The sequence below is a fragment of the Cyclopterus lumpus genome, chromosome 6 (genome assembly GCF_009769545.1).
Source record: "Cyclopterus lumpus isolate fCycLum1 chromosome 6, fCycLum1.pri, whole genome shotgun sequence".
Lineage (NCBI taxonomy): Eukaryota > Metazoa > Chordata > Actinopteri > Perciformes > Cyclopteridae > Cyclopterus > Cyclopterus lumpus.
The window spans coordinates 4,763,234-4,787,351 of record NC_046971.1 but is presented as its reverse complement, the minus strand read 5'-3'; the positions used below and the strand labels follow the sequence as shown (position 1 = coordinate 4,787,351).

At 41.9% G+C, this 24,118-nt stretch overlaps 4 protein-coding genes across 14 annotated transcripts; 2 read left to right on the top strand and 2 right to left on the bottom strand.

The window, feature by feature from the left end:
- On the bottom strand, positions 1-2,669 carry c6h12orf73 (chromosome 6 C12orf73 homolog). Its single transcript, XM_034534377.1, has 3 exons — positions 2,538-2,669; positions 731-857; positions 1-445 (listed from the first exon to the last, which is right to left on the bottom strand). Exons 2-3 carry the CDS (start codon positions 836-838, stop codon positions 326-328), a joined length of 228 nt encoding a protein of 75 aa, XP_034390268.1. The 5' UTR covers positions 839-857; positions 2,538-2,669; the 3' UTR covers positions 1-325.
- Positions 2,670-3,456: 787 nt separating this feature from the next.
- Positions 3,457-8,783, top strand: tdg.2 (thymine DNA glycosylase, tandem duplicate 2). 6 transcript variants are annotated; one of them, XM_034534329.1, is made up of 10 exons: positions 3,457-3,565; positions 3,850-3,905; positions 4,840-5,168; positions 5,616-5,815; positions 5,996-6,065; positions 6,654-6,789; positions 6,962-7,044; positions 7,146-7,240; positions 7,327-7,498; positions 7,584-8,783. In XM_034534329.1, the coding sequence occupies exons 2-10, from the start codon at positions 3,850-3,852 to the stop codon at positions 7,688-7,690; spliced, it is 1,248 nt and encodes a 415-aa protein (XP_034390220.1). In that variant the 5' UTR covers positions 3,457-3,565; the 3' UTR covers positions 7,691-8,783. The 6 variants fall into 6 exon arrangements, with proteins under 6 accessions (XP_034390220.1, XP_034390222.1, XP_034390219.1 ...); XM_034534328.1 differs by having other exon boundaries at positions 3,464-3,717; XM_034534327.1 differs by having other exon boundaries at positions 3,468-3,556.
- Positions 8,784-11,399: 2,616 nt separating this feature from the next.
- tdg.1 (thymine DNA glycosylase, tandem duplicate 1) lies at positions 11,400-17,687 on the top strand. 6 transcript variants are annotated; one of them, XM_034534313.1, is made up of 12 exons: positions 11,400-11,533; positions 12,130-12,201; positions 13,408-13,574; positions 13,926-14,299; positions 14,417-14,486; positions 14,745-14,880; positions 15,035-15,117; positions 15,218-15,312; positions 15,570-15,741; positions 15,971-16,123; positions 16,365-16,411; positions 16,867-17,684. In XM_034534313.1, exons 2-11 carry the CDS (start codon positions 12,146-12,148, stop codon positions 16,388-16,390), a joined length of 1,332 nt encoding a protein of 443 aa, XP_034390204.1. In that variant the 5' UTR covers positions 11,400-11,533; positions 12,130-12,145; the 3' UTR covers positions 16,391-16,411; positions 16,867-17,684. The 6 variants fall into 6 exon arrangements, with proteins under 6 accessions (XP_034390204.1, XP_034390201.1, XP_034390200.1 ...); XM_034534310.1 differs by lacking the exon at positions 16,365-16,411 and having other exon boundaries at positions 16,867-17,687; XM_034534309.1 differs by lacking the exon at positions 16,365-16,411 and having other exon boundaries at positions 16,807-17,579.
- A 569-nt stretch (positions 17,688-18,256) lies between these two features.
- LOC117731957 (patatin-like phospholipase domain-containing protein 2) lies at positions 18,257-23,290 on the bottom strand. The gene is made up of 9 exons (XM_034534539.1): positions 23,104-23,290; positions 20,957-21,189; positions 20,806-20,871; positions 20,096-20,305; positions 19,890-19,950; positions 19,625-19,789; positions 18,708-18,777; positions 18,516-18,620; positions 18,257-18,332 (listed from the first exon to the last, which is right to left on the bottom strand). Exons 1-9 carry the CDS (start codon positions 23,288-23,290, stop codon positions 18,257-18,259), a joined length of 1,173 nt encoding a protein of 390 aa, XP_034390430.1.
- Between the last annotated feature and the right edge of the window lie 828 nt (positions 23,291-24,118).

The following is a 24,118-nucleotide window of genomic DNA, read 5'->3' as shown; positions in this document are numbered from 1 at the left end:
TTACATTTTTGATGCGATATCTTTATTTCCGATAAAAGATAAACAATCAAAGATACACTTTTGAATAGAATATAAATAAATTAACAACAGACGGAGGCCAACGGTCGAATAAACCAAATGATCTTGAGTCCAATAGGATCCTTGTCGCATTTCACTCCTCTCATGTTTGTTCCATTGAAAGAAAAAACACTAAACACAGAAAATATCCATCTGCAGATGTTCCAAAAGTGACATTATACTCTCAGGCGCATCTAGCTGTTGGCAAAAAAAACATTGGACATAACGCTAGAGTGTCCATCGCACAAGAGGACGTATAATCCCAGGGTCAGTCCACCTTTTGTTCTGCTTTAAGCTGCTGTAACACAGCAGTCGCTTCTTCTCGGACTTTGTAGCCCCGCAATTCTGTCTTAAGCTGCCCGGGCTTTGGCGGGACCTCTGGTATACTCTGAAAGATGAAAAAATAATAATATTAAAAACAGGGAATAACTGTTACGCATACAGCAAGACTGGACCCATTTAGATAAGTGGTGTCGTAGGACCATCTTTGAGTAAAAGCAACACTTTTACATCTACCATGTGGCAGCTTTCACATTGAATTATAGGAAATGCAGGAAAATACAAACATATAGTATAGTGTGCGTTTTTATATCGCATGTAACAGCACATATTATCCTAGCAGCACTACACAGCGACAGCCACATGCACGAGAGGGGTTGATTTAGTCCCTCACCAGATCAGGTAGGTAGTACTGGTGGACGACCTGTGCTCCTGCAAACATGGCCAGCATACTGGCACCTAACATCCTCAGGTAACGAGGCCAAGACACACCGGCTGGCATCTTCACAGACGTCCTCACCCTGGGGGGAGAGGAATAGATTGGTAAAAAAAAAATGAAAAAGCTATATGCCAAAAAGAAGATGTACATTTTTTTTTTTTAAATAAAGGTTTTATTTGGGTGCAAAATCAAAATATGGTGTCAAATGTTTTTCTTGCTCAATCAAAAGTTCTCTTCTCGGTATAAATTGTAAAATAATGCCTCATATTTATGGCTATGCATCATAACATTTGACATTATCACAACCACTGGGAGCACTAGGACCCTGTTTAGCCTCTATGTTTAGGAGTTACCATTAGATCGTTTTCTAGCCATGTGCAGTTCACTATTTTAGTATCATATGCATGCACACATAACATAGATATACTGTGTATGATTGTATCATATGTATGCACACATAACATACTGTGTATGGTTGTATCATATGTATGCACACATAACATACATATACTGTGTATGGTTGTATCATATGTATGCTCACATAACATAGATATACTGTGTATGATTGTATCATATGTATGCACACATAACATACATATACTGTGTATGGTTGTATCATAAGCATGCTCACATAACATACATATACTGTGTATGGTTGTATCATAAGCATGCTCACATAACATACATATACTGTGTATGGTTGTATCATAAGCATGCTCACATAACATACATATACGGTGTATGGTTGTATCATAAGCATGCTCACATAACATACATATACTGTGTATGGTTGTATCATAAGCATGCTCACATAACATACATATACTGTGTATGGTTGTATCATATGTATGCTCACATAACATACATATACTGTGTATGGTTGTATCATAAGCATGCTCACATAACATACATATACTGTGTATGGTTGTATCATATGTATGCTCACATAACATACATATACTGTGTATGGTTGTATCATAAGCATGCTCACATAACATACATATACTGTGTATGGTTGTATCATAAGCATGCTCACATAACATACATATACGGTGTATGGTTGTATCATAAGCATGCTCACATAACATACATATACTGTGTATGGTTGTATCATAAGCATGCTCACATAACATACATATACTGTGTATGATTGTATCATATGCATGCACACATAACATACATATACTGTGTATGGTTGTATCATATGTATGCTCACATAACATACATATACTGTGTATGGTTGTATCATATGCATGCTCACATAACATACATATACTGTGTATGGTTGTATCATAAGCATGCTCACATAACATACATATACTGTGTATGATTGTATCATATGCATGCACACATAACATACACATAGTGTGTATGATTGTATCATATGCATGCACACATAACATACACATAGTGTGTATGATTGTATCATATGCATGCTCACATAACATACATATACTGTGTATGGTTGTATCATAAGCATGCTCACATAACATACATATAGTGTGTATGATTGTATCATATGCATGCACACATAACATACACATAGTGTGTATGATTGTATCATATGCATGCTCACATATCATACACATACTGTGTATGATTGTCAACCACCTGCACAGTAAATCCAGTGACAAGGACGCTAACGTCAGTGTGTTTGTTAGCCGTGATGTAGCTAACGTCAGGGCTAAAAGTTTACGAAACTATAAATGGTGACACGGCAATAGACACAAACTGACGTGGAGTGACGCACGTGAAACCTTACCTCGTTTATTTCACTGTCTTTTTAAATAAAAGACCGCAATGTGAATCTAATTTTCCACCATGGTCAAAAACCCAAATGTCTGTCATTGGGACCCATAACGCAGGTCACGCTGTTTAGTTAACGCGAAGATATACAAAATAAAATAAAAGCTGGACAGAGCTCTCACTCTGCCGCTACTTACTGACACCACAAAAGGTTAAGATTCCGTGTCCTGTCGCATTTTTTTTTTTACAATAGTGTGCTCCGCTTTCGATTACTGTATTGGTTGAGAGAGGTTGTTATTGCTTTTTAGACTTGAATAATCTTTCTATTCCACCATTTTGAGGCTGCGTGTGGATGTAGGCCAGCTAGCTTAACATTTTCATCTATTAGCTTCTTCTTCTTTTTAAAGCTAACCTCGCCAGCCACATACACATACTGCAAGTTATAATATGTGTTTAACTTGCATTGTTGTGCCAATTAAGTACAGATGCATTGGAGGAATTGACAAAAAAGGCAAAATGATACCCTGGATAATCTGAGGGGTTTACGATGTGGACTTTTCACCATTTGTTGTGCGTTTTGACTGGTCCTGTTTTTTAAATGCGAAGTGATGCACGTTATGTAAACATACTATCTTTGGTTGCTGCGTTCGTCTGCAGTGTAAATTCGTGCTGGTGCTGTCATGCATACGATATATTTCGCCATCTAGCGGCAGTTTGTGCCGACTCATACATTAATCCCGTGTTTATGCCACCATGTTAAAATAAAAAAAAAATCACGCGTGCTGTTTCCCTTCCTAATCATCGATCACTTGTCGCAATAACGCAGTCGCGCGACGTGATTAAACGTCCTAAATTATATTCATTAGTCAGACCCCCATGCAGTACACCTCCCGACCAAGAGGGGGCGGTAAGCGCACACTCAACCTGCGCCAAAAAAAAAGAAAAAGGGAATTATTGAGCGTTTAAATGGTCTTTGTTTTGGGAGGATTCCCAGCCCCCCCCCAGTCTTCCTATTTGAAAACTAAAGAACAAAATGTATGACAGGTACGGTAGTTCGCTCAAATACCTTCACGTCTCGTTAACCTAGGAGGTCAAGACAAGCCAAGTAGGACTTCGTAACGTTGTCTTAGCTAAAAAAAAAAAAAAAAACCTTCCATCTTCCTCGTAGCGGCGTCCATGAGTCTTCTTTGTGTTCCGTATGTGCTCCAAACTCTCCACACAGCTCGCATCTCCCACTGGGTATCGATGCCTCTTTTTTCGGGGCAGCAGAATGAATGTTAATATATTCAAATAAGTCAACAGTTTTTTTTTTTTTTTTTTTTTAAAAGATGGAAGAAAACCAGTATACGTCGTTGACGGTACCCACGGATTATTTTCAGCAGTGGTGAGTTGGTTGTTTGGAGGTGGCAGGTCATGGAAAAACTTCTCATGTTCTCCTCCTGACGCCTTCATTTTCATGCATGAGATGGAGAAAGGAAAAAAAAAAAAAAAAACCACATGAATATGGCATTTGACACACGCAGTCATGCATACCTGTATTCTTTGTATTTAAGGTGGTGTAATTATTAAGGATAATAACCATTTTAAAAAGATGTTTTAGGGAAGTGGACCCTGGAGTTAGTATGTATGTAACAATACATGTAATTAACTGGCACAGTTACAATGTGACGATATTGCATTATTTATAAATTGATAAATGGACGCACATTAATAATTTGACCTGTCACTGCAATGCCGAGCAGTCATTACAACATGGCTTGCTCCAGGCTTCATGGATACACCTGCAGTTTCTGTCACCTGTAGCATGAACAGGCCCGCACGAGAAACTCTTTGTCCTGTCGTCGTCGTCTTCATATCAATCACAGTCAGGGGTTATGTTTTTTGGGATATCTTCATCGCGTTGTGGTCATCCCGAACCCGAGCGCACGACAAAGTCGCTGTCAAAAAGACCTGTTTGTGGATGCGATGAGTGTCCTATAGGCCAGAGGTTCAAAGAAATACAACACAACCACGATTAGAGCGAGGAAAACAAAATACTTTTTAGAGCTGGACTCTCATCCTCTACACACTGAGTGAAATGCAGAGAACACAAACGGGTGTATGAATCAGCGCATGTGTGTTTGTAAGTATCGTGTCTTGTGAGTTCGCCTCAGCCACTTCTCCACGCACCCCATTGAGCACCAGGCATCATTTTTTTCTTGCTTCGTCCGGTTCCCGTTTAGTTTTTTTTCCCTCACCTTCCTTTTCCTTCCCTCTTTAACTTTTACCTCCCTCCTCTCCTCTCGTGCACCCTCTTTTATTATTTTTCATTTGCATAGGTACCAGTCCAGCCAGCAGCACCCCGAGGCTCAGCATGTGATGACGTATCACAACATGGGCCACTACGCAGAAGGGCCCAGTGATGACCTCGTCATGGCCGAGCTGTCCGTCCACCGGGAACCACCCGTCTACCAGGAACCTTTTTATCAGAACTATAACCCCCCGGCCCAGAATCACTACCAGGAGCTGACCTACCAGCCGCACGCCAGGGAGCAGCAGCAGCCGCAGCCGCATCCTGCCCACCTGCACCACCCTCAGCATCAACATACAATACAGCAGTTGGAGCCGAGTGTTCGGCATCCGCCTCAGCCTTCTGCTCCCTCTCAAGGTACTGAAGAGGTTATTGATCAAAGGAATTCACCCACACACACACACAGACACACGCAAAAGTTTATTAAAATAGTTGCACTGGCCGTTTACAATGCTCCAGATTCTTCGCCCACTTAATCTGCAAGGTGTCAGAGTTCTGACTCGTGGTCGAATGTCTTAAAACCGCTCTGTGACGACCCAATGTACTCACAGGAGAAAACTTAGACGATGGTTTACTAGAGATCCATTATAACGTGACCCAATCCCACTACTGATTCCAATACATACTTTGTTTATCACTCTATTATTGTACGTTACATTGTCACGTGCACTAAGAGACACTGCTTTACGGCACTATTACCTGTCGTAAATAACAAATAACTGGTCGTATATATAAATACAGGATTAATCGGCTCATGCGATCTTTAGTTTTTGGTCATACGCGTGTCTCTCCTCTCGGTCCCAGTTGTGACGCCGGTGAAGAAGAAGAGAGGGCGGCCTCCAAAGCAGCCGGTGGAGGACGGCAAGACGCAGGAGGAGGAGAACGAGATCGAGGCCGCCAAAAAAGCCAAGAGGGCTCTCAACCGCTTCAACGGCATGTCGGTGGCCGAGGTCATGGCCAAAACCCTGCCGGACGTCATCACCTACAACCTTGACATTCTGATCGTGAGTTATTTACCGGAGAACTATTTCTACGTATATTTAAATGTTGGTGTCAATTGTACAAAAAATGGTTTACACACATTGTGCCTAATGTCGAAAAAAGGTTTCAATCACAAGCTAAATGTATATATTTGTCTATTTACCGTCTGTTGCCATGGTAACACCTTCACGTTTCCCCTCCAGATTGGAATTAACCCAGGACTGCTGTCAGCCTTCAAAGGACGCCATTATCCAAACCCAGGAAACCATTTCTGTGAGTCAGAATCCAGTTTCATTACTGACTGCAGTGCACCGCATCCTTCATTTTCACCTCTGTTCAGTCGCCACAAACACCGGGCTTCAGACTCGTCATTTCAAATGCATGCAGAGATTCGAAAAAAGGTCCAGATACTTAAATCTGCATCACGCTGAATTATGAAAGGCGTTTTATCAACATATTTTGGTTTGTGTGCAGCCATGAAACTGCTGCAACAAGCAGACGATAAAATCAAGGGGTTGATAGAAAATGTAGGAATTTTACAAAATGTGTCATCAACGGAGGTTTTTTAGACAGATTTTCAAGAAGAGAAGTTGCTGAAATCATGGTTCTCAATGATTTTCAGAAGCTTTTCACGTGTAGCATGAACACAATCTTTTCTTTAAAGAGTCTTTCGTGTTCATAATATTGTTGGCCATTCATTTGCCTTTTATGTTTATTGTTGTCGCTCACTTTGCCGGTACAGTGTCGACACAACACATTGTTGTGTTTGTTTGTAAAAAAAAAAAAAAAAAATGCAACAATAACCTCAAAATCCCCAAAACTAGTCTGGTTTTAATAACTTATTTGATGCGTCCTATCCAGGGAAATGTCTGTTTCTGTCTGGGCTCACTGACGAGCAGCTCAACTTCATGCACGACCAGAGCCTGCCGGAGAAATATAACATCGGCTTCACCAACATGGTGGAGAGGACCACGCCCGGCAGCAAGGACCTCTCCAGGTGAATAACTGCAAGTCAATGGAAATGCAGCACAGACTAGTCATTTTAGTTCATGCTTGAGTTGGTGAGGAAGTTCTGGGACCAAAGTCACCCGATGTAATCCAGTGTGTCCCTTGAAACAAACATATTTAATATTTATATATATATTTTTCTTCTTCTCTCTTTGTCCCAGTAAGGAGATCAGAGAAGGAGGTCGACAGCTACTCGACAAGCTGCAGAAATACAGACCATTAATAGCAGCTTTTAATGGAAAAGGTACCCTTTTTCTTTTGTTTTAAGTGTTTATTTGGCATATTCATGAAGCCATTTGGGCAAAGTCAAACATTGTGTTGACATGTGTTGATTTGTTTCGTCAGGTATTTATGAAATCTTCTGCAAAGAAACCTTCGGCGTGAAGGCAAAGAATCTCGACTTTGGTCTGCAGCCGTACAAAATCCCAGAAACTGAAACGGTACGTTGCGACGGCGCTCTTAAAGAAACGTGACCCGCTGGGTAACGACAAGCGTATTCACGGCGTGCGCCGCTTCCTCCTACTAGGTGTGCTACCTGATGCCGTCATCGAGCCCTCGCTGTGCCCAGTTCCCCCGCGCGCAGGATAAGGTACATTTCTACATCAAGCTGAAGGAACTGCGGGACGAGATGAAGGGCCTGCTACCCAAGATCGAGGTGGAAGAGACGGAGTACTCGTTCGACCTGCAGCTGGCAAAAGGTAAACTACCTGCTTACTGGGGATTTTCTTGTACCTGACGAAGATCTAACTCCTTTTTTTATTTGTTTATGTCTTTGTCCTGCAGAGGATGCGAAGAGGATGGCAATCAAAGAGGAGCAGGTGGACCCGGAGTACGAGAGCTGTGGTGGGCTGCATGGCGACGCCAGCCGGAGCAGCAACTCCACCAACTAAAAAAGGCCGAGCGGAGGAGAGAAAACAGGCCCGTCTGCCTGTAGCGCACAGGTAGTCACCGCGTTGTTCCGATTATATTCAGTTGGAACTAAATGGAATTGGGAGTTTCAGGTGCTTAAACTCTTAACCGTATGTAATGACTACAAATCACTGTGATAGATTTGCTTATCTAGAGCTATTCAGAAGTGGAAACAGGTAGGGGAACAAAATCCAAAATCAGCTTATCCCCCTCTCGCCGTCATTTGTGTAAAACGATGACCTCAACCACCCTGGAAGTAAAAGTGGATCCGTTAGTCCGACGACATTTTTAAGGCACGCGTTACATTCTCAGAAAACACGGAACGCAAACAAAACGTTTGTTTGTTTACAAGAAAAACACCACGGGGCACCTTTTCTTTTTTCTTTTTTCTTCTTCTTTTTTTTTTTTTCAAAGGTCACGTCATTTGCAGTAAATGACATAAAGACCCACAAAAAAAACAAAAAAAAACATCTTCCGGGTGGTTTCTAAAGATAAAATAAATCAGCTGAACCGTTTGAAAACCGACTTCTCCTCCTGCGAAGCAGCACAATCCATTTTCTCGGCGGGGGGGGGGGGGGGGGGGGGGGGTTGCGTTGCGTTGCGGGTTATCTTTGCAGAAGTGGACATTGTAGGCCAGTCAGCGGACAACATCGCATCGGCGCGGCGCGGGGGACCACTGCAGCTGGAGAGGTCCGCTGATCAGATACCAGATATCAGCTGTACTAGTAGCATGATGCATCAAATGAGGTGGCGAGACGCCTTCGAGATGACACCACGAGAAAAGAGAAGCCGTGCCGTTTCCCACGAGGCCTCGCAGCGTGACGCACAACAGAGAATACGTGCCCAAAACGACGGTCACATTTTCTAAACTCTCGGAACAGACTGCATGTTTTTGGTGTTATTTTTTATCACTATTTATTGCATTTTGTATGGTACATGTGTCCAGTGACTTATTTTTGTATTTTGAAAGAACGAACATTTTATGATTTTATCAGCTGTATAAATAGGTAATTGTACTCGGGAGTTTCTAATCTGTAATTACAGAGTTATTAAATCTCTTCTAAAAGCTGGTAAGTTTGTTGTCTCATTGTTAAAAGCGTTGACGTGAAGTTGTGAGGTGCAACCCCAAAGGAAGCGTGACGAATGCTTCCTCTTGAGTGGGAAGTCTTATTTTTAAAGCTCCATGATGAGAGCAGGAAGATTTATATATTTGACTTGTTTTTCTTTTCCAGCAATTAAATACAATGTATTGAATACCAACAGCAATAATAATAATAAGGCTAATTATATATTAACAAAAGGTGTGTGTATATATAGTATTTGTTTATAGGTGCTTATCGATTCAGACTGATAGCATAGCGGCCTCCCGTACTTCTCTGCATGCCTCTGATTTCCCTCAAGGTCGCCATTTTCCGTAACCACATGGCGGGTCTTAGGCCGTCCATGCTTTTTCCAGCTCGGTGCAATCAATCTCCGGGCCTGAAGCAGGTGTGTGTGTGTGTGTGTGTGTGTGTGTGTGTGTGTGTGTGTGTGTGTGTGTGTGTGTGTGTGTGTGTGTGTGTGTGTGTGTGTGTGTGTGTGTGTGTGTGTGTGTGTGTGTGTGTGTGTGTGTGTGTGTGTGTGTGTGTGTGTGTGTGTGTGTGTGTGTGTGTGTGTGTGTGTGTGTGTGTGTGTGTGTGTGTGTGTGTGTGTGTGTGTGTGTGTGTGTGTGTGTGTGTGTGTATAATTGATATGAATCGAGGGTGCTGCCTGGTGCGAAGCGATCAGGATAGATTCCTCATATTCAGAGCTTTGCCTATGTGATGTATTGCCAAATACAGTGCAGATTATTAACCTAATAAATTATAGACTATAAGACGTGTTGGGATAGATGTTGTCAAATTGGACTGAAATATAATATAAAATGTGAAATAACAAGCTCTGATTATTCTATTTTTACATTCAAGATTCTCTTTAATCCTTCATCCCAAGGCCTCTGTCTGTTTTCTCCATTCAATCTCAACAAAATGCCATTTTTTTTTTCTGTGAGCTGGCAGCGATCCAAAATAACAAATCCTGTCAACATAATGGCGTAAATAACCAAACATGGGGGAAAAAGTGGGTTTCTACCTGACAATAAAACCTCCATCTGGGGGTCATATAACATTTATTTTTTACAATCAACACTGGAAATGACAAAGTACACAATGTAAACCATACTTTGATATTTATTTAACCTTTTTTTTTTTTACTTAAGATTTCTTCAAACATTTACCTTTTTTTCTTTTTACAAAATGTACCTAAACACTGGCAACGAGGAAGAGCTTAATGAAATTAAGAAGAAATATTAAACATGTAAATAATACCCTCTAAACTAAAGAAAATAACTGGTTTGAATTTAAATCAAATACTCTTCACAAGCTTGTTTTACAATCTATTTAGCGATGGAACCATAATGTGCATCTTTGGATGGGAAATAAATATATATATATATATATATATACACATATATATATATAGAACTCCTTCAGGAAACTGTTTGCGTGACCTCCAGGCCACGAATGGTGCTGAGTGACAAACCCTCAATTTACAACGTGGGCTGGATAAACTCACATACGTTGACATCAAGTGTCGTTTCTACCACCTGAAGCCGGTTTATTGAATGGCGACTCTTCGGTTTAAGGACCCGGACAGCTTCTTTCAAAAGACTGAGGAAAACACTGTGAACGTGTGAGACTAACTTTCCATTAAAATGTTAATTGATGACTATGTTTAAGTATTGCAGTAATACGCTACATGTCTCAACATCTCTCTCTCTCACACACACACACACACACACAGTGAACAAAAGACTTAAGGAAACAGCTATTTGATATAAAATAACATACCTCAATTGATTTGTTTTGCTGAGCTATAACATTAAGTTTGTTTTGTTTCTCCCATGGACTGATTTCTTAAGATATAATCCTCATTAGTGATTCAGTTAATTTAATTTAATTGAAATACTCCTGCTAATAAATATTCAAATAATCAGGCCTATACTTTAATATACATTAATTAGTAAGAGACATCTGTAGATGCAGGTAGATATATACATATATGGACCTGTTTGTTTAGTAAACATTTCATGGCATAACAAGTTTGTCAGGTGTTTGACAACTGTTTGTTTTTGTACCGCTTCTGATTAAAGAAAAATGTTGAGGATGATTTTGCTGAATAAAACGTGCCAGTGTTATAAACTAGTGTTTTCCACGTTGCTTTTTTCCCTACAATAATCCAAAATACAATGGGAAAAATACAATGTGCATTTTTTTTAGAGTGAACTAGCGCAACGCAAACTTCTGGTGTTGACCCGAGGATTGAATAAAAAAAATAATTAGATAAAAGAAAAATGAAACCGTCATCCCTGCACCAAGCTGCAAACAAACCCTTTAAACATCACAGCCGATCAGCCAATAGGAAGCACGGAGAACAGACTTTAAAAGTCGAGCAGCTCATACCAAATATACAATAGGGGGCATCGTTTTATTCGATTTTAATGTTACTCTCTAGTTCGCAGTAGAACACACCATATTCAAACATGTTTATTTAATAGGTTTAGATAAGAGTAAGCAGTATTAAATACGCCACTTTAAGTGATTTCCCTCGTTTATAATTAAATATATAGTTATTTTCGCACCCCTACGTCTCAGACTTGGGCTCGTCCGGTGTCAAAGTTGACCGGCAGGGCTGTCACGTCTTTGTTGCCTCTGTTGCACCGCATATGTGCATCGAATAGCGGGATAGATGGAACAATAACAGCTACACGTACAGAAGACGCTCATTCAAACCCTCGCCCGCAACAGGTACGTGTACGTTATTTTAAAACACCTGTAAAGTGTGCGCGATATCCTTCAGTCTACCCGAAACCATTCATCCGTGCTAAGCTAGCTCAACGGCTGTCGAGCTAACGTTAGCTGCTGCTCGAATCCCCCCTTTTAAAACAACAAAATGAATATTATCTCCCGGAATACGAAACGTCTGTGACTTCAACGAGATGGCAACGGACTCGCATATGTACTTTCTAGCAGTGGGAAGTCTTTCTAAAAGGTTATTTGTTTAATTAAAAAGAAGACTAACCGGAGTGGTTTAGCTTAGTGAGTTAGCATAACCGTGGAGGAAGCTGCAGGTGTAACGTTAGAAGTGTCGCTGTGAGGAATACTATCTGTTATTCTACTTTTAAACGAAGCGGGGACCGTGATGGTTGCTTTACCTTCGTCGTATTGTGTTACCGCCATCGCCACCCCCCCTTGTGTTGGTGTTGTTTATCTCTTTTGTTGACTCCACAGTCCTGCACATGCGTTCAGATTCATACACTGCCAGACTCTTAAATACTCTTAAACCACGTGTGCATCACCGAGCTGTGTTTCCCTCAATTTGCATATTGATTTATTTGATAAAGTCCAACCACCCAAAAGATGGAAGACAAGCTGAATGGATTCCCTGTTGTGTCCCCGGAGTATCTTCAACAGTGGTGAGTCTTCCTCCACACCACAATGTTGCCCAAAAAAAAATTAAATATCTGCAAACCTCTGAATGGCAAAGTGTGATGAAAATGAAATTAAAGCATGTGTGCCCCTTTTTTGTTGTTTTTTGTTCTACCATTGTTATTTGGGTCGCCCCACGTGATTTACAGTGCTGTGTGGATATTGTTTAGTTGTAGCTCGATGGCATTTTGCTTAGTTTTAATACAGGGGGAAATACAAAAGGAAGGCTCTCTTTGTTTGATTCATCTTTTTGCTACAGTGACCTTCTTTTCACTCGTTGTTGATCGGGTACTTACTTTGTGGGTTTCCCATCTGGTGTGAAAATAAGTAGCACACAACTCTGCAGAGTGATCTGTTTGTTGTCCTTTTTTTCTTTTTTCTTTTAAATCAAAGACATGCGCACATTTCAGAGCTGATGCTCACTCGTACTAAAACTAATGCAAACTTATACAACAGACGTGCAATCAATTAATTAAGGTTAAAATGTTCAGTTGTTTTTTTAAACAGGCTTTGACTCAACTCGATAGTCATTTTTAAGGATGTAGTTTGATGGATGACGATGAGTTTCTAATATGTATTTCACTTTCCTACAAACAAAGCTCCACAAATATCGCTCCACATTGCCTCCCCACCTGAATAAATGAGCCGAACACAAGCTTCATCTAATAACCTGGTAAACAAGTTGAACCTAATAATTAAGTTAACATAAATTAATGTAATTACGTGACTTACTGTAGGACCAGGAGGGTGCATCAAAATCAGAATCCAGTTTATTAAGTAGGTCTTCACACACAAAGAATTTGCTTTGGTGCCTAACAACATTTTGAGTAAAGTCAAAATACGTTAATATAGAGGAGAACAAATTACATTGTAATTACATTACAAAAATAAAGCTGAACAGTTTAAGATGTCGTTTTGTTAAGAAGAAATTGAAAATATTGTTCACCGACTGGGCAAAAGTTCATAGTATGATGTATAAATGAATAAATAAATGTATATATTTAAGAATTGATCAAACTAAATGATGCATCATCACCTTGCAACACTGTCAAATAGAGAAAGAAAGCGCATAGTGCCTACATTGTGTGGTTGCATAACACACTGGTCTAACCCTGCAGCACACCCCGCTGCAATTTCACTTGTTGTATTAATAAATCCCCCCCGTTTGTTTTAAAAATATTTCTTCCTCACAGGGTTCAGTCTGCACAGCAGTTTCAAGCTCTCCAGGCCCAATATTCAGGCTTCAACCACAACCATCAGTCTCACTACCCAGAGGGGCCGACGGGAGAGACGGCCATGGCACACATGGCTTATCCAGAACCCATGATGGATCAGCAGGAACCTGCCGACCTGGCAAAACGTACTATGAATCCCTTTGAACTCCCCCGCTGTTTATAGATCAGCTGGTTCTGGGTCAGATCTCAGATCTTTTCATTTAGCGTACAGTGTTGATTCATCAAGGCAACAATAGGTCTGCACAATTAGAACATGTTTGTAATACTGCATGACATTAGCATGCCTGCTACTAGTTCTGATGCTCCTGGAGTAGAGCTTTGTGTAAGTTATCTATTTGGCTTTCTGAAATAGTTTAGACTTGTATTGTGGTTTGCATGGAGGTGTCCATGTTTCTGGTATAGATGAAGTATGTCAACTGTCAAAAATTCAGGCGGTTTGTTCTTTTGACGTCACCTCTCTGATCTTTTTCTTGTAGCCCCATCCAAAAAAAGAGGCAGAGCAGCTCAACCCAAGGAACCCAAGGCACCGAAGCCACCGAAAGTCCCCAAGGCACCGAAGCCACCGAAAGCCCCCAAGGAACCAAAACCACCGAAAGCCCCCAAGGAACCAAAACCGCCGAAAGTCCCCAAGGCGCCGAAGCCGCCGAAGGACCCAAATGCACCTAAAGCCAAACCGGGTCCTAAACCCAAGAAGGGCGCCGAGGCTCAGGCAGATGGCAAGCAAGAGAAGATCGATGAGAGCTTCAAAAAGGTCAAGAGGAAAATTGACCGCTTCAAGGGAATGTCCGAGGAGGAAGTCATGACGAAAACTCTACCAGACCTGCTGGACTACAACCTGGACTATGTTATTGTAAGATTCCCCGTTCAACTGTTTGGGTGGAGCCAAACGCTGTGCTATCAGGAGTGATTTTGGGTGGTTTGTAAACTTAAAAAAACCCCAAAAAAACATGTACTGCTTTTTCCCCAGATTGGTATCAACCCAGGGCTGATGGCGGCTTTCATTGGACGGTGGTTTCCAGGTCCTGGAAATCATTTCTGTAAGTTAATCTGATGAGAATGATCTTGAGCTGCGTAATAGTAAAAACGGTTCCTCTTGCTGGGCTGCAAACACTTTAAGACGTATTTTGTAAAGTGTGGTTACACAGTTTCAAATTAAAAACAATGATAGGCTAGAATTGATTTTTTTTTTTTTACCTTGCAAATGAAGATTATGCTGACACTGTGACACCAATAACTTCAGAGAAAAATACATCTGCTTTCGTTGGCCAGAGAGATGAATGACTTTTCCATTTCAGGGAAGTGCCTCTTTCTGTCTGGGTTTACCGATGAGCAACTCAACCACGTGCATGACACCGTCCTACCTGTCAAGTACAAGATGGGCTTCACCAACATGGTTGCCAGGGCGACACCAGGGAGCAAAGACCTCTCAACGTAAGTCTAAAGACTGTCCGGGGAAGGGAGCATGTAAGGCTCATTATGGACATTACAGGAACCGTAATGGCTGAGATTCCTGTTTTGCTTTGAGATTTAAATGTTGTTTGTGACACTGCATTGTAACCATTTGTCTTTGTTTTCATCTCAACAGTAAAGAGTTACGCGAAGGAGGAAAAATTCTTGTCGAGAAGCTGAAGAAATTCAAGCCTCTTATTGCTGTTTTTAATGGAAAATGTAAGCACTCTTCTACCACGGAGCAACAGTTGCTGTGAAATTATTCTTTCACGTTAACTTAAGTAATATTCTCTCCCCCCCCCCTCCCACTCCACCAAAGGCATCTATGAAATGTTCTGCAGAGAGATGTTTGGCAAGAAACCAAAGAAACTTGATTTTGGTCTGCAGCCGCACACGATCCCCGACTGTGAAGTGGTGAGTTAACCTCAAATATCCGTGAAATTCAGGTTCTCTACATGTTGATCCCAGAGACTAATGGTTCAAGTTTTATGTCTCCGGTAAAATCAGATCAGTACTTGACGACAGTAACTTAGTGTCTGCACTGAAAAGGTTCTTAAAACTGTTTAATTGAAGGACATCTTAAGTTTTTTTTTTTTTTTGTATTCTACAAATGTGAGATCTCTTCACATGTACTGTCGATGCCTTTTTGAAGTATCGTTTCCCCTCCGCAGGCTCTGTACCTGATGCCTTCGTCCAGCGCTCGCTGCGCTCAGTTCCCTCGAGCTCAGGACAAAGTCCACTTCTACATCAAACTGAGGGAGCTCAGAGATCAGCTGAAGGGCGTCCAGAAACCCGCCGAGATCGAGGAGACCGATTACTCCTTCGACCTGTCGTTGGCTAAAGGTAAAGCGCCATCGGGGATGGGGATGGATGTGGGGTTCACCTGAAAGTGTGTGTGTCCAACTTGTATTTGACCACTTAGAAACTAGAAAAGAAGCACAATGAAAACAAACTACAGCTAATCGTCATTTAGAAGGAAAAAAAAAGTAGTTGTATGACGATTTGATGCTTAAAGGCCGCGACATCATTGGCGTTTCATCATTTTTATTTAATTTTTCCTTCCCGTGAGCAGAGGCTGCCAAGAAGTCGGCGATAAAGGAGGAGCAGTACGATCCCGGTTATGAAGATGCTTTCGGTGGCGTGTATGCAGAGAGAGGACCCGACGGGGAGGAGCCCCAACCGCAGACCAACGGCCACTGTACGTTCTCTACTGCGGAAAACACAGGTAACGCAGTCGAGTGTGTTCCACGCCACACACTTTTTATTAAATCCACTTGGTGGTTGTAGAAATTTGAAAAAAAATCCATCGCAATGGTCAGATACATATTTTAAACCATGTCTTAAGGTAAATATTTACTCAAAACAGTCAGCTCGGTTGCATGAACTTAAAGGAATACTTCAATTATTACCATTTGTATATTAATTACTCTTGTTTTTTTTTGTTTTTTTTAATTCTTTCACCGTAGAGGCATGCAAGAAAAGTTTTCTTTAAAGGAATTAAAGGTAACACCGGGTGAGTAGTTGATATACAAATGGTAGAGTATGTATTTTAGTAACCGGGGTCACAGACGGTTTTCTGCAGTCAGCAGATTTCATGTATATTTTAGATTCGTTAAACCGGATTTTCTCCTGGGGGGGTGGGGTGGGGGTATCTTTTATTTGCCGTTTTTTTTAAGAAAGTTTCTTACCAGACAAGCCAGTCCTCGAACAAGTTTACAAGCTGCATAATAAATTTGGGGGCAGGAATCGCATTACGGAGCCTCTGCATGTATCCAAATGTGGATTGAGGGTCACCAAGTGTCCTGCGTAGTAACCTGGCTTCTTGTGTGTGTGTGTGTGTGTGTGTGTGTGTGTGTGTGTGTGTGTGTGTGTGTATATTATTATACGTTGCGTAATTCACCCGAGTAGACGTCGTAGTTGTGTCTCATTATCCCAGAAGCTTCAGTCCGAGTTGTCGTCTGTCTTCAGAAGGAGCACAGGAGGCGACCACGTCGCAGATCCCAGAAGGCCAGCTCCCGGACGGCCAGTGGATGACCCAGTCGTTTGCAGATCAGATCCCAGACATCAGCGGGGCACCAAAGGAAGGCAGCGCACAATGAGAAGACTTCCGGTTTTTAAAAAAAATATTTTTATTTTTTATTATTAGTGTCCGAGTGGAATATACACACATAGATGGGACTTCTTTTTTTTGTGTGTGTGTGTGTAGAGTTTTTGCAGATTATTCTCTCTGCATTTTTTTTTGTTTGTTTGTGGTCTTGTACTAAGGTATGATCATCTTCACGACAGTCTTTTTTTTTTTTAAATATGTAAAATCAGGGACTTGACAATGATGCTCGACTGTCTTTTTGAAGAAGGTCATGCATGTATTTAAACGGTGGTTTTTGCCTTTTTTGTACCGTACTGCACTATGATGCAGTAAGTGTAAACATTCACGGCTACTGTTTGGACAGTAGATACAAACTCCAGATGATTATTTTATAAGTTTTGATCGATCAGTGTGAGCCTTTTATTGGCCTCTTATGTGAACATTCACGGTGCTACGAAGTGACCGCGATGCAAAGTGATCACTGGGTGAACTCGTCGTGCACGTTGGGAGATTCCCACTGAGGGAATATTCCTGGCAAGCCTTTCAACATCATTATACAGGTTATATTTTAATCTTTTTTTTTTTTTTTTTTTTTTGCTTTTAGGAATTTTAGAATTTTACATTTTGTATGTTTTATGAAATTGTCATTCGCAAGGAATTTTATGAAACGTGTCCATTAAAATGTCTTGATGATGCCTTTTCTATATTATTGGACTACCTTTCAGTCATTTCATTGTGAACGTGTGGCGACGTTTTTTTATTTTGGGGGGGAGGAAAGAAACGATGTAAAAGACGAGGGTTTAATATTTTGTAACATGGTTTGAACATTCACTGCCCTGCGATACGAGATGGAGGAAGTAAACAAACAAACAAATATATAGTAAAAAGAAACATTCATATCTTTATAGGAAATATATAATTCTTGCAAAAGTTTGTATGATACCTTCAACTCGCAAAATATTTCTGTAACAACAACAACAACAACAACATTGTGGACTAGTAAAACTACACATCACTCACAATATGTTCTTATCTGAGCCTAGAAAGGTTCTACATCATACTATCTACATGGAAACAAATATAATCTATACATACAATCTATATGAAAACAAATATCAGTAATGAAATGCCTGAATTCAGCTGAAAACCCTGGATACCAACTTTTTATTTTGTTTTTTTCTTGACACACATAATAATAATAAAAGGGTTTACATTGACATCCGTTTACTCCTGCGGTTCAAAGTCTCCCTACCACATGCAGGTGTATTGGAGCTAGACGGACCTGAACAGACCGGTGTGAGGCAGAAGAGGTCCAGGTTGTTGTTGTTGTCCCAGTGAAGGGTTCGGCCTGTCGAGGTCAACGGTTTGACGTTTTCGTCACTTCCTGTCTGGCCTCTGAGGTCGGAGACCAAAATGAGCCTCTTCGAGTCGCTGAAAGTGTTGTCAAGTTTGGCAAATATGTTGTGTGTGTCATCTCCAAACCAATAACTGAGATTAAAATGACTCATTTGATACACTCAAAGGTTATTACCGTTCCGAGGGCACACACCTGTTGGGGTCCTCGCCGTCGCAGCTCCACGTGTGCCGGAGGTCCGAGGTCGACGTTAACAGCGATAATAAGCTGTAAGTGTAAAAACTGAAAGTAAATGTCCAGTGTCGGGAGGATCATTAAGCGACTGTTGTTCTCTCGCTTCGTTCCCTTCGAGGAGCGAGACACTTTTACCTTCTGGCGAGTGAGAAGACGAGCTCCACGGGCAGCGCGAGGAAGGCCAGGAGACACATGGCCGCTCTCACTGGAAGGAACCCGGTGACCCGAGACCGCTGAGGGTCACCACAGTGACTGTCGATGCAGGCCTCGCACAGCACTAACACACACACACACATACACACACACACACACAGTGTACATTACACCAAATGGAGCTCTAGCGCAAGTTCAGACAGGAAGACCCCTCAGCCCGCCATCTATTCCTCACATGTCTGCCAATCATTCCTCACGCATTGTTTACTTGCTGTCATTGTTCTGCGCCGTCAATCATGACACCAGCTGCACAGATCAGCTGATCCCCTCTATCCAATAAGCACACAGAAACAATGACACGGTTAGCCAATCGTCTTGCTGCTGTCTCATTTAGATGTGACTGTTTCTCTACCTTCAGTTCATGCTGCTGTTACGCACCCCTCCAGCTCCCCATCTCCGCCCAGTCTCCACGGATCCATCAGCTTCATCAACTCATCATTCTATCAGCACCAGGTCTGGACTCCACGGGGTGGGGGGGGGGGTCTATCTCGTTGCTGATCGGGGGCAGTCGGCCCTCAATTGCAAATCTCCCCGCAGAGTCCAAGCGCCAAAGACTATCTGAGACTTCATCATTTCATATCATATGTTAACAATAAACTTGCATCCTTTCTTTATCTAACTGGTCTCTCCCTGATTGAACTTAAAATAGCCTCTCCCATCTTCTCGCTGGCGGCCTCGTTTACTTACGCGGGTCATATAGAATTTACCGGCTTCACCTCTGAGCATTTAAACAAATGACCTTACAGGAACACGTTTGACCTTACATGGCCTTACATGTAATTGTACTTCTTACCCAACTAAACCCTCTCTTTGACTTACAACCCTGTGACCCGCCTCACCTTTCTTGATGCCCGCTGGGAGACTCTCCGTGACCTTCAGGCCCGGCCGCCGACCATCTTCCCGACGAGGGTTTTGTCCATTCGACAGCGTCTGCTCGGACTCTTCCTTCGCCGCGTCCGTCTCCGACATCCAACTTGGCGGAAGGCACTGTGTCCCAAGCAGATCTGCAACAGGCAGTTAGCTGATAGCATGTTTTAGCTGCCGTGTGCTTACCAGACAAATCGGGGACTCGGCTGTGAGGAGGATGGAAGTGGAAGAGCTCACCTCTTTCCCTCAGGAAATGAAGAGCGTCCATGTAGCCGTTGTGACAGATCTCAGCCAGCGTCTACGTGGGAAACAGGAAGGTTTGATTGCCCTTTTTTTTTTTTTTTAAACTGAATACATTACATACAGAAGTAGAGATTGTATCTCAGCTAAAAAAAAAACATGTTCAAACTCCACCGTCTTAAAGAAACGCCACCCCCACCCACCTCGGGTCCGGGAGGCAGGAAGGACGTGCAGATCCGATGCACGTTGCCGGTGTTGACCTGGATGCTCACGTTGCCGTAGTGCACCTCGAAGAAGTTGAAGGTTCCCTCCCGGGGGCAGATGTCGCTCTCGCCAGAGAACGGGGCGACGGTGATGGTGTTCCTCTGCTCGAACAGAGGCAGGTTGTTGCTCAGGGCTCCGTCCATGTAGTGCTGCAGAGAAAGAAAGAAACGTGATGGCTGAAGGTACCTTTGGTGTGTGTGTGTGTGTGTGTGTGTGTGTGTTGCATGAACTGATGTGTTGTGTTACCGCTCAAAGTAAAGACACATCTGTTCAGTGCATGCTAATTCAATTAGGGACTTTCTGCCAGTCTTGAACATGTAGCTATGGCTTTAGAGAGAAATAAAATAGTCTTTTAGAGGTGATGTCTCATGTCATCTGGATGCAATGCATTCTGGTCTATTGGAGGAGGAGCCGCTGCCAGCTGGAGGTCAAAGGAATAACACTGGAGAAATAGCCAGTTTTGCTCGCGGATAAAGCCGTTTACTTTTATATTTCACGAATTAAATCAAGATTGTTTTGTAACCAATGAAAAGTTCCTCACAGTGACGCTAAAGACCCAATTTATAGGATTTAAAAGACATCTGATTAACAGTAAAATCGTATTGTGTAACCATGTTTTCCGTGTAATCCTCGCGTGTAATCTACTCACCACTCCGTGGTATGAAGGTGGGATGAAGCCACAGTAAACGGGGAAAAAGCAGCTGCACAACAGAGCCTGCGAAAGGTGTGACAGGTAGACGCAGAACGGAACTTTTGGAGATATCGGAACACAGAAACATTTCAGTCCTCCTCCATTCTACCTGAATCAGCTCCTCCCTGCTGTCGAACTCTGACACCAAAACGTTCTGCCGGTCCGACAGTCTGGTGAGGGACACGCAGAGCTTTCCGGAGGCCCGGAGGTGGGCGTCTGCCGGAAGCTTCTCCAGCAGGATGTCCTGCACCGCCCGCAGCAGACTGAAGGTCGGGTGGAAAACTCCCAGAGTGTGTTTTCTGGCCTCTTTGGCCAGAGTCAGAACATCAGCACTGAACTGCTCTGAGGGGGAAGATAGAGGAACATATAGAGGAACATCAGCACTGAATTGCTCTGAGGGGGAAGATAGAGGAACATAGAGGAACATCAGCACTGAACTGCTCTGAGGGGGAAAGATAGAGGAACATATAGAGGAACATCAGCACTTAATTGCTCTGAGGGGGAAGATAGAGGAACATAGAGGAACATCAGCATTGAACTGCTCTGAGGGGGAAGATAGAGGAACATAGAGGAACATCAGCACTGAACTGCTCTGAGGGGGAAGATAGAGGAACATATAGAGGAACATCAGCACTGAACTGCTCTGAGGGGGAAGATAGAGGAACATAGAGGAACATCAGCACTGAACTGCTCTGAGGGGGAAGATAGAGGAACATAGAGGAACATCAGCATTGAACTGCTCTGAGGGGGAAGATAGAGGAACATAGAGGAACATCAGCACTGAACTGCTCTGAGGGGGAAGATAGAGGAACATAGAGGAACATCAGCACTGAACTGCTCTGAGGGGGAAAGATAGAGGAACATCAGCATTGAACTGCTGTGAGGGGGAAAGATAGAGGAACATCATCTATTTTGGGATCCTTTTTGGATCTTGGATTATATTGAAGAAGCAAAAGTTTGACACACACTGAGCTCCTCGTCCGCGAGCTGCAAAATGCATTCTGGGTAATGAAGGAAATCAACTTCTCTTTTGGTTTGTTTCTTATCTCAATGCTCTTTGCTTGTTATTGCTTTATTGCTACGAGTGTTTTTCTTCGTATCAATGTCTACCTACATTTTACAGTTATCACATAATCAATCATTTTTATTATTATTGGGATGTTTTTATTTTTTTATTGTATTGTTGGGTTGGTTTGGGAGAAAACCTTCAGCTGGGCCAGATACCTTCATGTCCCGCACCACGCTGGTAGAAATACTCTTCAATCAATACACAGATCCAATAGAGGTCAATAGAGGTCAATAGAGGTTTCCCCACCATTCACTGTCATTTATGATGTTTATATTTTTCACGCAATAAGATAAAACGACGGCGCCCACATTCTTCAGCACTGAACTCCTTTTCTTCTTATCTAAGACTCCGATATCTCTCACAGTCCAAACAAGGTTAAAAAAAAAAATAAAATGTCCATGACACTATGCTCTACTGATTATGTGGACTTGAATGTTCCCCACATAGGTTCACATGAGAACATTGAGTGACAGGTGTTTTCCTTTCGCTTGGGCCTCCCTTCGCTTTAAACTCAATGTGACCTCTGGAATTTGCTCCCACTATTGCTTGAACTCTTGTGTGTGTGTGTGCGTGTGTGTTAAATCACTATAAGCGTAAACAACAACACTCGCTCTGAGATAACGATGTCCCTGACCCTTTTTTCTGAATGGCCTGGCACAAATAAAAAAATACAGAAACACAGTAAGTGAAGAAAACAAACAGAATATCATATTACTTTTGCGAATGTTTTTTTTTTTTTTTTTTTTAAACACACATCTTTTACTTGTTCTTTAATATATGATCATTGGAGAGAGACCATTATGCAACATTGTCAATAAATGAATGAGAAATAACTTAATTAATAACTAAATTAAGTTGTACACACTTTCATTTGTATTTTATTTTTTTTACATTTCCTTTATTATTATTTAAATTCTTAAATGTTAAACAATTTAAAAAATATATTTTTATTGTATTTGTAAAAAATAAAATGATGCTATTAATTCAAGTAATTTCCCCCATGGGGATGAATAAAGTAAAATCTAATCTAAAAGAAATGACTTATTTACCTGTTTGGGACAGATTTAGATGACGATAGACATTAAAAACGATAATAATCTATAACCTCAATGCACTAGTTCATCATCTCAAGAACACACAGACATGACACCATAATAAAAGTAATTTGACGAATACAATGAACTCACCCATGGGAATCCCGACCGTCAGGGCCGCGGCCACCAGGCAACCAGAGGAGGCTCCACAGATCTTAGAGGCTCCGTGAACCAGCCGTGGGACCCGCTCCAGGATGCAGCTCAGAGCCCCCAGGTGGTAAATACTCCTGAAGCCGCAGCCCGCAAAGGAGATGTTCCACTCCTGGTCCCAGTCGAACATCTTCACCCGAGGGTCCTTCATCCACTCTCTGGTCGTCTCTCAGGGTTCAGCAGGTGCATTTCTCTTCCCATCAATACTCACCGATTGTCTTATCCATCCGCATGGGCAGCGCTTCAGCTGGCTCGGCTTTTTGCTATTGCGCAACTCACTCAGTGGGCTCAAATGTCACATGTTTCAAAATAGAAGAAAAAAAATAGGCCGGAGTCCCTTCACTTACGCAATGTAATTAGATAACATGTGATACCGTTTCCATAACTTACTTTACTTAGCCGGCACTGTACATTACAGGAGCAACAACCTCGTTCAGAGGGATTTCTCCTCGTGTACCTTCTGGGCTGTTGACTTGTTGCACATCATCACACATGAGAGAAACATAATTAATGTGTATTATTATGTATATTAACTGTATGAAATGAATTATAAGAGATCCCACCCGCCCTTAAAACATCGGTGGATTATTGTTATTTATAGATCCTGCTGCATATTTGTTTGTTTGTAGGAGGACGACATGTGACGAGGCGTCATAATACGAGTATACATCAGCAGACGTTCACATCTTTAAAAAAAAAAGAATAAATTAAATGCATACATGCATTTATAACTTTGTGCAAACTGAAATAGGTTCCTGTGGAGTTTTTGTTGTTGTGTCCGTACTGCACTCAACTACATGTTAGCTATTTTGTTAGCCCAGGTTAGCGTTCAATAACAAGTCGGCTTCTTATCAAGCCCCTGAATGATAAAACTATTTATTTTAGTAGCCTTCAGAATAAGATATTCATTCAGCTTTAAAGCTGCATTAATGGGTTTTGTGTGTCCCCTTGGGGGCAG